This window comes from Tachypleus tridentatus, chromosome 10, assembly GCF_004210375.1.
Source record: "Tachypleus tridentatus isolate NWPU-2018 chromosome 10, ASM421037v1, whole genome shotgun sequence".
NCBI classification, from domain to species: domain Eukaryota; kingdom Metazoa; phylum Arthropoda; class Merostomata; order Xiphosura; family Limulidae; genus Tachypleus; species Tachypleus tridentatus.
The window spans coordinates 38015637-38030189 of record NC_134834.1 but is presented as its reverse complement, the minus strand read 5'-3'; the positions used below and the strand labels follow the sequence as shown (position 1 = coordinate 38030189).

At 32.9% G+C, this 14553-nt stretch overlaps 1 protein-coding gene across 8 annotated transcripts in view; it reads left to right on the top strand.

The window, feature by feature from the left end:
- Positions 1 to 2034: 2034 nt before the first annotated feature.
- LOC143229076 (exocyst complex component 6-like) overlaps positions 2035 to 14553 on the top strand; it is an 18325-nt gene continuing 5806 nt past the window's right edge. For 2 of the 8 annotated variants that reach the window (XM_076460853.1, XM_076460858.1), the window contains exons 1-3: positions 2035 to 2097; positions 3436 to 3576; positions 10314 to 10387. In XM_076460853.1, the coding sequence (XP_076316968.1) occupies positions 3504 to 3576; positions 10314 to 10387 (147 nt within the window). In that variant the 5' untranslated portion in view covers positions 2035 to 2097; positions 3436 to 3503. Of the gene's footprint in view, positions 2126 to 3435; positions 3577 to 10310; positions 10388 to 11898; positions 12064 to 13411; positions 14552 to 14553 lie in introns of those variants that run through there. The other 6 variants (XM_076460851.1, XM_076460857.1, XR_013015636.1 and 3 more) reach the window with 5 other exon arrangements.

Below are 14553 nucleotides of genomic sequence, written 5' to 3'. Positions count from 1 at the left end.
GGTCAATCCCACTATTCGTTGGTAAAAGAGTAGCCCAAGAGTTGGCGGTGGGTGGTGATGACTAGTTGCCTTCCCTCTAGTCTTACACTACTAAATTAGGGACGGCTAGCACAGATAGCCCTCGAGTAGCTTTGTGCGAAATTCCAAAACCAACCAAACCACCAACCTTTCCACACATATTGTCTCACGTTAAATGTACGTTTTACGTAATCTTATATGTTGTATAACTTACTTTTCCTTGGAGAAGGAACGCATGTTTCTTCCTCCGTTCCTGGTTGACTTGGATCTAAGAAAAAAGGTTGAAATGTAAACAATGTTAACTTTGGCAATTAAAAATAAAATAATGGATGAAGTATATAATAACTAATTTACTGCTTAGTTTGTTCAAAACAGTTTTTCCTTTTTCGATTTATTTAAAAATTAGAATTCACAAATACTGATCACACATATAAACGCTTTAAAGGAAAGCACAACTTACAACACAGGTTTTTTCTCGGTATGAATCCTTCAGGACATTGGTAGTTTTCACTAGGTTGTACGCATGCTAAAATAAAGTATAAGATGGTTCGTAGTTCAAGTATTGTTGACATGAGAAATAATATTTTGCACTGTTTGTTTGGAATTTAGCATAAAACTACATCATGGGCTATCTATGCTCTGCCCATCACGGATATCGAAACCCGGTTTCTAGCATTGGAAGCACGCAGACATTTTGCTGGGCCACTAGGGGAATTTTTGACCTGATATGACACTTTAGGCTCATAACAAATTATTAACTACTTTTCTTCGTGAAAGCTCATACATTGGAAATCCTGTAAGGTATAAACAATATCTAACAAATATAGTTGATGGCTTATCTTGCTCGTTATCTATTGTATCGTAAGTCACAGGAGGTTTCAACTCAATGCATTTTCATAATTAATAATAAATAAGGATTTACAATGCTAAAGTTAAGGGTTCAATTTCCCCTCGGTAGATACAGTGGTTATCCCTTTGTAGCTTTGCTATATGAAAAACGCAAATTTTGGTAATTAAAGGCCCGGCATGGTCAGATTTGTTAAGGCATTCGACTCGTAATCTGAGGGTCGCAGGTTCGAATCCCCATCACACCAAACATGCTCGCCCTTTCAGCCGTGGGGGCATTATAATGTGACGGTCAATCCCACTATTCGTTGGTAAAAGAGTAGCCCAAGAGTTGGCGGTGGGTGGTGATGACTAGCTGCCTTCCCTCTAGTCTTACACTGCTAAATTAGGGACGGCTAGCGAAGATAGCCCTCGTGTAGTTTTGCGCGGAATTCAAAAACAAACAAACAAACAATCGTAATTAAAAATATATATAACATGACTGGTCGGAAAATAAAGTGAAGCGTGAGAAAGAACATAAACCAAAAAAATTAAAATTATTTACGAAATAATGTGTTTTTCTGGTTTACGGAATGGCGAGTAAACAACACGCAGTGCTGTATTTATTCTGTAAGTTTGTCTTTTTCATTAATATGTGACGTGTTTAATATTAACTTCCAACAAATGAAGATGTCTACCCAGATCAGAACTAAAGATATGCTCAGTAACAGATATAGTTAATCAAATAAGCTCTTCAAACTGTCTTATTTCAAATGACAAGAATGTATTGTTTCATCGCTTAGATGTGAAAAGTGGCTAAACAATGTCTCTGAATACCAGAACTTGGCTGTGTGTTTGTAACAAAAGAAACATTTTTCTGATATAACACTGTAGCATTTTGTAATTTCAATATTTTCACAGACGATTAAAGAAATCATTCAACACTTTTGATTTTTTAAAATTATTTGTTCTATGACTTGTAAAGAAAACAACAAAACCTTTCTAATTTCTAACATAAGGTTATCTCGTTTTCTGACTTTACGGAATATCTAATTTCATTAATTGTGTAATGCTATTGATTAAATTTATTCATATCTATGTATGTATTTAGTTATTGTATATAGTAATAATAAACCAAAAATTATTTCGTAATGATAAATTTATATCTGCAGACAAGTTTGATTTTCAACATTTTAACACCTCAGGCTAAACGCGGAAACAATGGCGGTGAGCTGTCTGTTGGTAGCTGGAAAGGTGATTTCATGGATTTTGGAAAATTAATGTACAATCATTAAATATATATCGAATTTATAACACTTTACATAAATTGTAGTAAAAATGGATGGAATCCGATTCATAGTTTAAAGTTTTTTGTTTTTTTAACTTCTAAACACTACCAAAATCGATTTTTATAAGCATTTACCTTCCAAGAAATGAGTGATGAAAATTGGATTGTGTGATTTTATCTCCCAGTTTCTTGAGTATTCAATAACGCACTTTTAAACACCGGTATCAGAAAAACTAAATTTATAAATCATTAAATCACCCGTGGCTTTGTTTACCCGAATTTTATCATCATCTGTTGCTATTCCACCGTATGGGCCAAACCAATAATACTTGAAAACATCAAAGGTATAACTTTTGATCCTATATCTGTCAGGGGCACACGGAATCACCTGTGGGGCGCCAAGTATAATACTTTCAGGTTTAAGTTTTATGTGTCCAGGCATTGCGATTATTACAGCATATAATGCTATAAAAAATCAATGTTTTCAAAACGAACTTCATCGTCTCTATATCTTAAAGTTTGCTTGCAGTAGTAACTTGAACGTTTTACAAAATGTCTCCTAATTATCTGTGTTGCTAAGATTCATTGTTAATATTATAAATATTGTAAGCGCGTGTTTTTATAATGCTTAGAGGCAACAAAGATACACCACAAACAATATATCATAAAAGTTACGGAGTTACGGATTAAACGCTAAAAGCTGATAAAGTACAGAAACTAAAAGGTGTAAAATTTATGATGAGGCTACAGAAACCACAATTCCATTTTTAAACAGCTTTGATTTGAATTTAAAATATACAAATTCAAAAATTGAAAAAACATCTAATGTTTACGTTATTTTTTATTACAAAATAAGATATTGTTGTTTCACAATAATACTTGCTAAACAATCACAATTATTGTTGTGAAAATAGTTTAAACAACTCGTCTGGCAGGTAAAATACTTAACTTAAAAACAAGCCTCTGAAAGACCCAAACCACACTTTTCTCTTACAATTCACAGTTGATGTTGCAATCTGGAAGAGTGCCGAAAAAACCAATAACAGCAACAAATAGCCACTACTAAACAATATAGAATTTTAACTGCAGTAAGTGGAGAATTAAAATAAATGCGCACAAAATACAAGTCATATAGTCAAGAGGTACGTTATACTCAAAACAGAAAGTGGGTAGATACCATTAATGACCAGTAAACTTGCTTACAAGGTACAGTAAGACTTCATTGAGCTGGCTAATTTTAGTAATGCCAAACCTGTGTTTTGCATAAAAGAAACTTAATTAATTTTTGTATTTTGTTTTTACAGGACAAAGTGGCTCAAACAGCATGTATGTCATCTTGTAAATACATTGCACATCCCTTGTGGAATTCCTCATGGAGGAGGATGTGAAACATGTGTCTATGGGTGCACTGCAGCAGTTTAATCTTGATCTTATTCAGTGTGAATGTAAGGTTTTAATAGTGTGTTGTTCACATTCTATATTTCCCAGATAAAAGATTCATAAGATCCACAATCATTGCATAATTTGTAGGAAAGGAAGAAATTTGCAAGAGACTGTGTATAAAGTATATGTCATTTACAGGAAACAGTTATGTTAGAAATAGTATTTCTGTTTAACACACTGCATTTATAGTTTTATAAAAATGTGCTAAAATGTGATGTTCTGTTGACCAGTATTTTCCTATATCTGATATTACCAACTTAAACTTAGGTTTTATCAAAAAAAGCCAGTTAAAGTAGATGTATAAAACAAGATTATATCAGCACCTGCCAACTTTTGTCTGAATGAAACTGTAGTCAGTGTGGATATATCATTCTATAATATATGGGGAGTTCCCAACTTCATATAAAACAAAGGATTTATATGAAAAGGTTACATCTATTTTCGAAATTAAATACAAAATTATTTTAAGCTGTCATTATTCTAACAATTTTAGATACTGTATTCATAATTATGATTGAGGTTCTGACATATCAGTATTTTTCAAGTATAGAATGATTTGTTTAAGATACTGCTTTCACACCTTATCACTGTGAACTGCCATTTCATTTCATCAGTGTAAACTTGCAATTGTCTACCAGTGTTTGGGGTGGATCAATATTCTTTGGGAGAAACTGTGTGGTAGAATGCAAACAGAATTAAAAATTTTGTTAATTTCTCACTCATCACTTTTAAAGGGTTATTTCTTAGTGTGAAATGTCTTTACTCTGGAAATTTGGAAGCTTTCCAGTTACATTGTTCTGCTTCAAGATTTTATAGGAAACTGTGGCTACATATAGATAATATACATTTTGTTTTCCATAAATTACCAAGTCTATTTTAAATCCTTGTGACACCAGTAAAAATAAATTAGACAATTATAATTTCATTTTTAAATAATAATTTAATATTTATTGGTCATGATAGTTGAAATTTCTATAGCATAATTCCATTTAAACCAAACATGACAATTCTAGAAAAATTAATGGAAAGATACTCATATGGTCTAGTAGGCATTATGAGTAAAGATACATTCAAATTGGAGTTCAGAACAACAGTAATGTAATTTATAGTTTTTTCCTTGACAAAATTTACTTTTACTGCAGAGCCATCCTGGATTGTGGATTTATATAGTTATAGTAATGTTTATTATATTAAATTGATAACTTAAATATCCTCATCATTGATAAAATAAGATCCTGAAAATGCAGTTATTCAGTAATTATGGAAAAGTAAATTATGCATCAAAGAAATATTTCAATATGGTATGTTACCTTCACTCTCATGATTAGGTATTCTTGTTCAGTGCTGCCATCTGTATGAAAAACATTTCTTATCCATGCCACAAGACTCACTCCAGTGTGTGTATCATGTAAATCATCATGGGACAAACCTCCACCAGTGAGAGTGCCATACACTTTCTTAAGTGTGTAATTCCCTTTATTCAATTCTACCAGATTATTACTTCTTGTTTGGCAGTACATGTATTTATACATTTCAAATCTTGCTCTTGTGTGTTTCATCCTTGTAACTTTAGAAGTTATATTTCCAAAGCTGGTTCTTAATCATTTCTGGTTATACAGCTGCCACTTTTGTTTACAGTTTATTTTCTAATCAGTATTTTTATTTTTTGCATGTTTGCCTCTATCTGTCAAACAATTTGTTTGACATTTACCATGAATTTCGATATTAGTGTGTACACTTCAGGTCTCACACTAACTACAAGCACTTTTTAACTGGCTGGAGGTCCAAGCAACCCTGTTAATGGAATTATCTGCAATTATTCAAGGAGAGACTGATCGTTCTGTGAGTCAGTTATAACCTTTTTCCACCACAGGATTTTCTCATATGATTTCCTACAATCCTCATCCTTTTTTGTTGTATGATAGTTCTTAGTTCTTCTTTACCTTATTTAGTTTTCCCACTTTCTTTGGATATTAGGGTTCATACAAAGCATTTTACTTCACAATTGGTTGAGAGTTCCAGCATGTCTTGCTTCCTATGGGCTGTGGATAGTTTGTTTGACGAACCATCAAGTAGCCTATCCGTTTTTAGACTCACAGGTGTTGGAATCTATTTTGCCAATTTGGGAGTTCTCCCTGATTTCCAGTGCTTTTAACCCATGCCTCTGTCTTATCCTTACTTTTGTGGTATTTATCTACCATACATTTACTTTCAGATACTCTGTGCCAAAATCCTGAGGTTTTTGAGGGTCAGCCTCTCCTTTGTTACTTCCAAGATGACTCATTTTTCATTCTCTACTCTCACCTTGCATACATAATTTTTCTGTTGTTGAAACATACTGGGTCAAAATGCAGCCTTCTGTCAGATTTATTTGCTGCCCACTTAGGGAATCATGTGTAGCTCTGTTTCTTAGTATATTTTCAAATGTATTCCAGACACTTTGGAATTGCATGCTGGGAATATCTGCATCAACACTCTACCCATTCGTTTTTGGTAGCTCATTTGCCACAGTTGGAATCAAAAACAAGTCTCTATTCCTGTTTCCCATTCTAGTGATTCCCAGCTTTTACCTGTTCCTCTTTCCAGTGTTTTCTTCAGTGTAGATCATCATAATGTCAGCAGTACCAGTGATAACTGGATGGGAGCTCAGTTGTGTGACTTTCTTCCCCGTTGGCAATATTTCACCACAGATTGGTGGATTATTTGGACATGTCTTATGCTTCCTTTACCTTCCTATTTTTATCACAGATATCCATTTCTTTTCTTCTTCCTCAGGATCCCATTAACAGCCAGCTTCTGTCAGAGGTAGTTTAAGACCTTCTGTCCAACAGAACATTGAATCTGGAAATCATCTCTCTCACAGTTTCTATTTCAGCTGTTTGTTGTTGTCATTAAAACTGAAGACTGGCTATCTGTCATAGTCTTTCAATCAATTTCTCAGTCTCCTTTTTTTGTTTTATAATGAAATTGTTTCTCCCCTTGGTGGGTGTTCTTTCTCCTATTAGCTTATGGATGTTGGCAGTCTGATTTATTTGCTATTGATGTGTCATATACTCTTTATCATTTAACATATTTTATTTATCCAGATTATTCTTTCCTCCATAAAATCTTGGCTGCTAGATATGGTTACTCCAATTTCCCTTCCTTCCATTTCCTGGCCTTCTGTGTCCTGTATGTGCTGTTCATTGTTATATTGCAAAGCGTCCATTCATGATTTCTATTTCCACCGATTTATCCCTTGGAAACCATCTTCTGTTTGTGATTTTTCTCCTTCCACCTTATGGGTTCAACTTTTGATTTGATTGGTTTATTCCTATGTTTCTTTATCCTCCCATACATTGCTCCAGGTGTCTTCTTATCAAATTAGGCATCTTACCTTTTCTCTGGCATCTCATCTTCATTGTCTGTTGGAGGAAATTCTTAAGCATATGGACTACGTGTAATATGTTTTTTTCTCATTATTTGCATAGGCTTTCTACTTCCTCTTCAGGATGTTGTCTTCCACCTGTTACTATTCTTTAGACTTCCATGTGACAACAAGCCTAGATAAGTTATATTTCATCTTTTTCTACATTTTCAGAGGCCTTATTTCCATTCTCATTGTAATTCTCTGTTTGGATCACACTCCATTGCAAGTGTTGCTTGATCAAGTATTCTTTAACCTTAAAATCCACACTTTTCTGCCATGTATACACAACTAAATATATTCCATGGCCATTCAGTGCACACTGTTGAGATGGGGTATTCAACAAGGTTGCTTGAGGATGAACTTTGCAACAAAATTGCTTCACAAATACACCCATCCCAGACTGTACCAATCATGGACTACAGGAGTAAAACAGAATGTGATAGCTGCTTATCCTGCCATGCCTTATATTGAATAAACCAGCTTGGTCTACTTTACAAAATAGTTTCATGGTCACCTATTTCACTATCTGAGGCGTTGACATATTTCCAAGCTTTCCACCATGTATCACACTCCCTTTTTTTCTAGTGGAGTTGGGTGTCCTTATCAATTTTCAATTCCAAGTCACTGTGGTAGTGGAATGTGGGGCATTGTCCTGAATTGGTTAATGGCATAAAATATCTACAAAAATACAATCAGTGCAGAGTAGGGAAGTGATTTTCTGCTGGTGTAGATGACATCATATATATAGACCAAAGGAGTGAGACCTCAAATTGCAGTTCACTTGTTTGGTTTGGTTTCATCATCCTGGTCTCATATGAAAGTCAGTTCCCATTGGCTGGATTTTGGATATAGAGAAAAAGGAAAAAACACACGTTTTTGCACATTGTAGTATGGATGTTTGACTTCCTCCTTCAATTATACTTTATCTGTATTGTGGAGGCAGGGCGGAATTATTTATTAGGCACAGTGCCTAGGGCCTATGAAAACTATAGGTCCATGAAAATTTTCCTTAAAAGTTAATTTTTGGTTTAACTTATATGGCTGGTAGGGCCTACAAACAGTAGGTGCCTACGTCCTACAATCGTCTTGATACAGCATGGTGGAGGAACTTGGGATTGTTCTGGTTCTTTCCCTTCAACTGTCTTTTGTGTAGCTTATTCTGAGGATGTTATTTGTCTTAGGTTGGTTCTGGTCAATTTCTCTCTCATACACATTTTTTCAATCCAGGACATCAGGTTTTCTAAGTTGATATACCATTTTCTATTTTTAACATTCGCTCTCTTCAGGAGTCAGGGGTTTGATATCGTTTTTGGTCTCATTAATTTTAGGTGAAGATGGTATGATCCTCATTCTACACCCACCCTCTCTATCTGTGTCAGTTTCCAGCAGCATAGATTCTGGATGTAGTTGACTTGTCAAGTACAGTCCATCATGCCCTAGCCACTTTGTGTCTGGGGACACTTCCATTTTTCCCCAGTACTAATTGGATTTACTTCTCAGTTTTTGTCTACCAGAATATACAACACATTTCCCAGATTGGTGAAGAGTATGGCTGGTTTAGAAGTAGTGTAGTCTCCCACATCATATCTTCATATCTAATTCTTTAGACATAAGGTGTGTCCTTTGTACTCTTTCAAAGGGTGCTTCTTTTCTTCCCTTGCACCAGTTCAGTGTGTGATTCTATCTGATTATGTAAGCACAGCTAATGTACCATATTAGAAGTTAGTTTTTCTATACATAAAATGTGCTTCCTCTCCACTCAAAATGAGTGCTTCAATTCTCTACCAAAACTCAAAACAGTAATTTGATAGAACTGAATAGAGGAAGTCGCATGTATAATGAGTGTATAGCACTTTCTTTTGTGGAGGATTATCCATGATAATTTGCACGAGAGACATTAAAATGAGTCATTTCCAAAGGAAGGGAGGAAAAAAGGCTTGTGGCATGTTTTTCTTTCTTTTTTTTTTCACATAAATGGCAGCACTAAATGAGACTAGTTATATGAAATACATTTTCAGTATAGGAAACATAACTTTCACTGTTGCCCTGCTTAATATCTTATTTTATTGAAAATCACTTATATTTTCATGAAAATTGGTATCATCTAGAAATTTTTTCCTCTCTTCAGTATGTTTTCTTGGCCTCCAAATTAACAAGGCACCTTATATCCAATTTTATATTGTAAGCCTTGATATGGATATATCATCCAGTTGTAAAAGAGACCCAAGGCATTTCTCAGTCCTAACTTGTTAATTTGGAGGCCAAAATAACATCCTGGATGGAGGGAAAAATTTCTAGAAGATACCAGAAGATTAAAGAGTCAGTGAGTTTAGTACAAAGGTAGATGATGTGAAAAAAGATTGAAGTAGGTGATGGAACTTTGAACATTTTACACTTTCAAGTCAGCTTTATCATACTAATAAGATATAGTGTATTATGTAAGCCAGTAGTGAAAAGGAAAGGATGCTTTTCTGTGGACAAATATTTAGTCCCATCTTTTTAAGTAAAGTGTACTTTCTCTGAAATCAGCTTGACAGTGAGGATGAATCACCTGGTTTTGCTTGTGTTATTCAGTTGTTATAGTAGTGAGGTGCAATGTATGTATAATATAAGTACTGTGGTTCCTGGGACACAAACAGCACAGCATAAAGATAGACTTTAATACAATAACAGTTTCTTTACTTCACTATTTTCCATATATTGCAACAAAGGCATTTCTGTTGAATTAGACAATGACTGAAGATGGAAATTGGTCATTTAGCATACACATTATGCTACGATCTTTTTATGGATGATTTATGGACAATATTGAAAGTGCTTTTGTTGTTATTTTTTGAAGCTTTTAATATTTGGGGAAATAAGGTTAACACAATATATGCAAATCAAGAAATTTTAAGAACACTTAATAGTCTTACACAGTATTATTTGTTTAAGGGTTAATTTATCTTTTAATAACAATTTCCAGGTTTCCTGCTGCCCTTGGAACTATTTCATTGTAAATCATGTTCAATTCTGATGGCCATAATAATGCATTATTGCCTGAAAATGCTTCTTTCAGTGTAGTAAGTTTCTACAAAAGTTGATGAGGTCAATCTTATTCCACACATTTTGGTAAACTTTTCACACAATCTCCACTGCATTTGGATGTTGGCTTTCTAGACTAGTTTAAGCAGATCAAAGACAAAAAACGAAACAGTATTTTATGCTTCAATAAAACTGAATTGTGTTGGCAATCCAAATATTTTATGTTAAGGCCTTCAAAGCAAATACAGATAATAATTATTCACTAATGGATATAAACTAAACTGAGTTCTTTTTTGTCTTCAGTAGTGTTTGCTAATTCAGAACCTGTCAGAGGGTTTGAAGAAGGTGCACTCCAGATGTGCTTTGCTGATCTTAGGCAGGTTAGTAAACCTTTACAAAACTCTACTATTTAAGTTCATATTAAAAGATATTACAAGTAATGTAAACATTGCTTTTGGACTAAATACATTTTATGTGGTTGCTGTAAAATAGTCATTAATATTGTATACGTATGTAACATAGGCATACATTATGTATATAGATATGTAATTAACAGTTACGTTATGGAAGACATTAAACCTTGAAGAATGATATATGCTCATAGGAAGAAAAGTATGCAACTCTCATGAAATCCCTTTCAAAAATGAAACTAGTTAATAAAATTATTTGCTTAAAACTTAATAACAAACTTTCATTAAAGTAAGTAGTTTCAGCAAAAGCTTTATTTTGTAAATATATTTTGGATTTTTCTAATAAAAATTAATTATTTAACACTCCTACGAAAAGTGGGCCCTAATAGGCCCCAGAGCAACTTGAAAGGTTATTAATATTAGGCTAATAATTTTGTATTTAAATGAAATTGCCATTTAAATCCATTAATGAATGGATTAACGAGATTCCCACTGTCCCTATCTACTATCTAGCGAAACCACAGCCAGGGGAACGGGCTTGGAGAAATCAGGACTAAAAACGTCTTTTCGTAGGAGTGTTAATGTTGTTATTTACCCTTGGACTCTGAGTAGTTCACATGCAAAGTAATTTTTACATAAAGAATAAAAATAATACTTTTTACCTTACAGTTTTTACATTTCATTTGCATAACCTCTAGAACCTCATAAATGAATATCAGTTGTTGTTTTTTTAAGGTAAATGTTTGTACTTTATTTTCTCTTTTATGCACCGTATTACTAACTCTATTTATCATCATTAACAGAGAGTGCAGGGAAATGTTTTTAAAATTAACAAAAATGTGTACATACCTTTTACATCTTTATAGAAATTCACTAGTATAGTCATCTTTTTCACATATTCGTAATTTAACGTCTTTATCTTTTCACTTATAGTTTATTTTTAATTCTCCTTTAAAATTCTTTGTCTCTATTTATTCTGATATGTTAACTGATACCAATAGGCCTTTTATGAAGAAGTTATTTTGACAAATTCCCCACAGATGTGTTGCCAAAACAGGATGGCTGTTATAGATACCATCTTGTTTGTAAAGCTTTCACAATCCATGTAACAAGTTAAGCTTATAAAAACCATTAAATCACTCAAATATGATTTTTAAAACATAAATTATACATAGTCAACTAAAATATAAAAATTAGATTTAATTACAGTTCAACTGTCTCTAACTACAGCATTTTGAGGTAACAAACCACTGTAAGTGCTGTAGACAATGGTACTGCAGGCTGTTACTTCTACTTCAGAACAAAAACTGTACACCAATTTCATACTAACTGTTGGTGGAGCGGAGTGTAAACTGAGCTCTTTATAACAGCTTTGCACACTTGTATTAACTAATTACTCGTACATCATAAATTTGTTTCCAAAGTATAGAAGATTGGCATAGCACCCATAAAAGGCTGTAAAATCTATTTCTCTTTTGCAGTGGATTCAGTTCTAAGACTGCATATATCGTATGTCTCAAAAGGACATGTGAAAATACATAGGCATCTGGACAGTTGCATACATTGTGAGCTTATGTGTTTACAGTCAGTTTCTGTTAAATTGGAGATTTTTTTATATAACTTGGATCATGTGACAAGCAAACTATGTAAGCAAAATATTTATTTCAAATGTTTCTGTTGTAACAAAGAATTAAAACTTTGATAACATAAACATTAAATTATATACTATAATGTTAATTTCATTCACATGCATGGATTGTAAAGATGTTTGATTAAATTTTGCACATAATATAGTAATTTGCATATTAATTAATTTTAAAATGCTGCTGTTATGATCAGATAAACAGATATGACTTTCAGTGTTATTTTGTTTATCAACACTACTCATCATTGAGTTTCTGATGTGAGTACTTATGACTATGTCATTTAAATGCTTCTGTGAGCATTTTAATCTGGAATTTTTTGCCTGTTGGCTTCAGTCAAGAACACTTTTTATATATCTGGGAACCAAATATATACAGGAGATTTACATTCATTGTCAGTGACAGCCCTCAATGTATTTATGGCATTTGTACTTGTGATTATAAATGTCACATATATGTTTGTAATTGATACATTTTTTGTTGACTTCGCTCTCTTGAACCTCGAGGAATTCAGTTATATGTCTTATCACAGCTGTAAATGAGAGTGACTTATTTTGTCACGTAATTCTTGGAATAGTGATTTCTTCATGAAGTTATTTGCTTTTATTCTCTTTATCTTTATTTTTTCTGTTGACTAAATCACTGGACCTTTCTACTGGCTTTAAAAGAATTTCAAAGTAATTGTTAATCAGATTGTTTACTTCTGTTATAATTATTTTGGTGAACTTTGTATTTGGTCATTCTAATTTGCTTGAGAAACATCTCTAGAATACTTTAGAATCCTCTTTTCTTAGTCTTGCCTGAAACATCAGTCTAGTCTAGTTATCTGAATGGTAAATGGTGAACAAGTTTTTGTATTTGTCTTGTTCATCCCATAGTTCTGATGCTCATGAACTGTCATGGTTGGTAACCTGTGTGGTCACTTCAGTCTGATTGTTAATTGAGAACTTTTTTTTATTAACTACTAGATACTAGTTACTCATTACTTTTTATCCTGTGTTTTGACTAATAATCTGCTTCCATATTCTTGGAAATCTCAAGAACTATTTATTTAGTGGTCGTGGCTGAAAATCAATCATTGGTCTTCTTGATACAGAGACTGGTTGATATATATATATACAGTAGTTTTAATATTCAGTGACCATCATGGAGGTCTGTTTTCTCGTTTTTTAACTCAAGGGAGTTTCAAGTTTGTATTATGTGAATTTTGTTGCATATTGCTTTTTTTTGTATTTTTTGTATTTGTATCTTATGTGTGTCTCAGGTTAATAGGCTGGCTTTTATTGGTCACTAGCCATTGTTAGGGAAGGTTGTATAAAGTTTTACTTGTACAGGTCTCATGCTTTTCTAGGTACAAGGAAGCACTGTGCTGGTCTACAGTATATGGAATCCTCTCTTACTTCACAAAAGAAATATTGTTTTTATAAACACCTAAAGTTAAAAAAGGACAAAAACAGTTACATTATTTAACTAGTGTTTCAAGCAACTGCCCTTCATTAGGTTTGATATTGTTTAAGGTTATTTACTTTTCCCAAGTTTTAACATAACTGCTCATTGTTATTTGTGAATCTTTTCCACTTTTAGAAAGAAATTAAGGATGTTTATTGGATAGCACTGTTAAATACTATAACAGTATGACATCATTCTCAGCCCTAGAATTAATGACCTTTGTGCAATCTTAAAAATTTCAAAACAACTTTGTAATTTATTTTTATATGTTTATCAATATCACTTATATTTTTATTTATTTTTCTATTTCCCATATATTAGTATTGTTTCCTATATATTAATATCAATATTAATATCACCTATATTTTTATTCATTTTTCTATTTCCCATATATTAGTAGTTTCCTATATATTTCTTTACACTATCATTTTCTCTAATTACCATTCCTTTTTATTTTTCTATTCTGTGAAAACTGTTTTAGCATCTTTTTAACTGTTGTCACTGCCATCTTTCATGTAATGCACATATTTTTATGTACATCTAAACATGACAGGAATGTCTTAGGTTATTATTGACATAAATAACATCAACATTTGTACTTGTAATGTGCCCAACTAATCTTTGCTCTTTATTATCCTAAAAAAGAATAGTCAATCCAGTTAAGATATTTTATGCCACCTTTATTGGGTTATATGTAGCACTGATAAAGATTTAAGCACTCATTCAGTTTCCCATGTTTCACATGCACATAAACCTCTGAATAGATATTTTGTCTGTGTGCACAGTCAGAGGATTGTTAGGCTAGTTTGGCCTGCTTGAAATGAATAGTGTATTTTGTTCAGTTTAAATTTTTGCTCTTGCTCAGTATGTTAGTTATTGCTGTTTCTTTTCCAAAAGTTTAGTAATGCATTTGAAAGCCATACTGTGTAACATTGAATAGATTCAAAATAGTTATTGGTATCTGAATAGACCTATTCGCTTAAAAGTTCCACCAGTCTATAGAAATACAGAGATAAAAGTTATAGTTTTGTAAATCACCTTTTG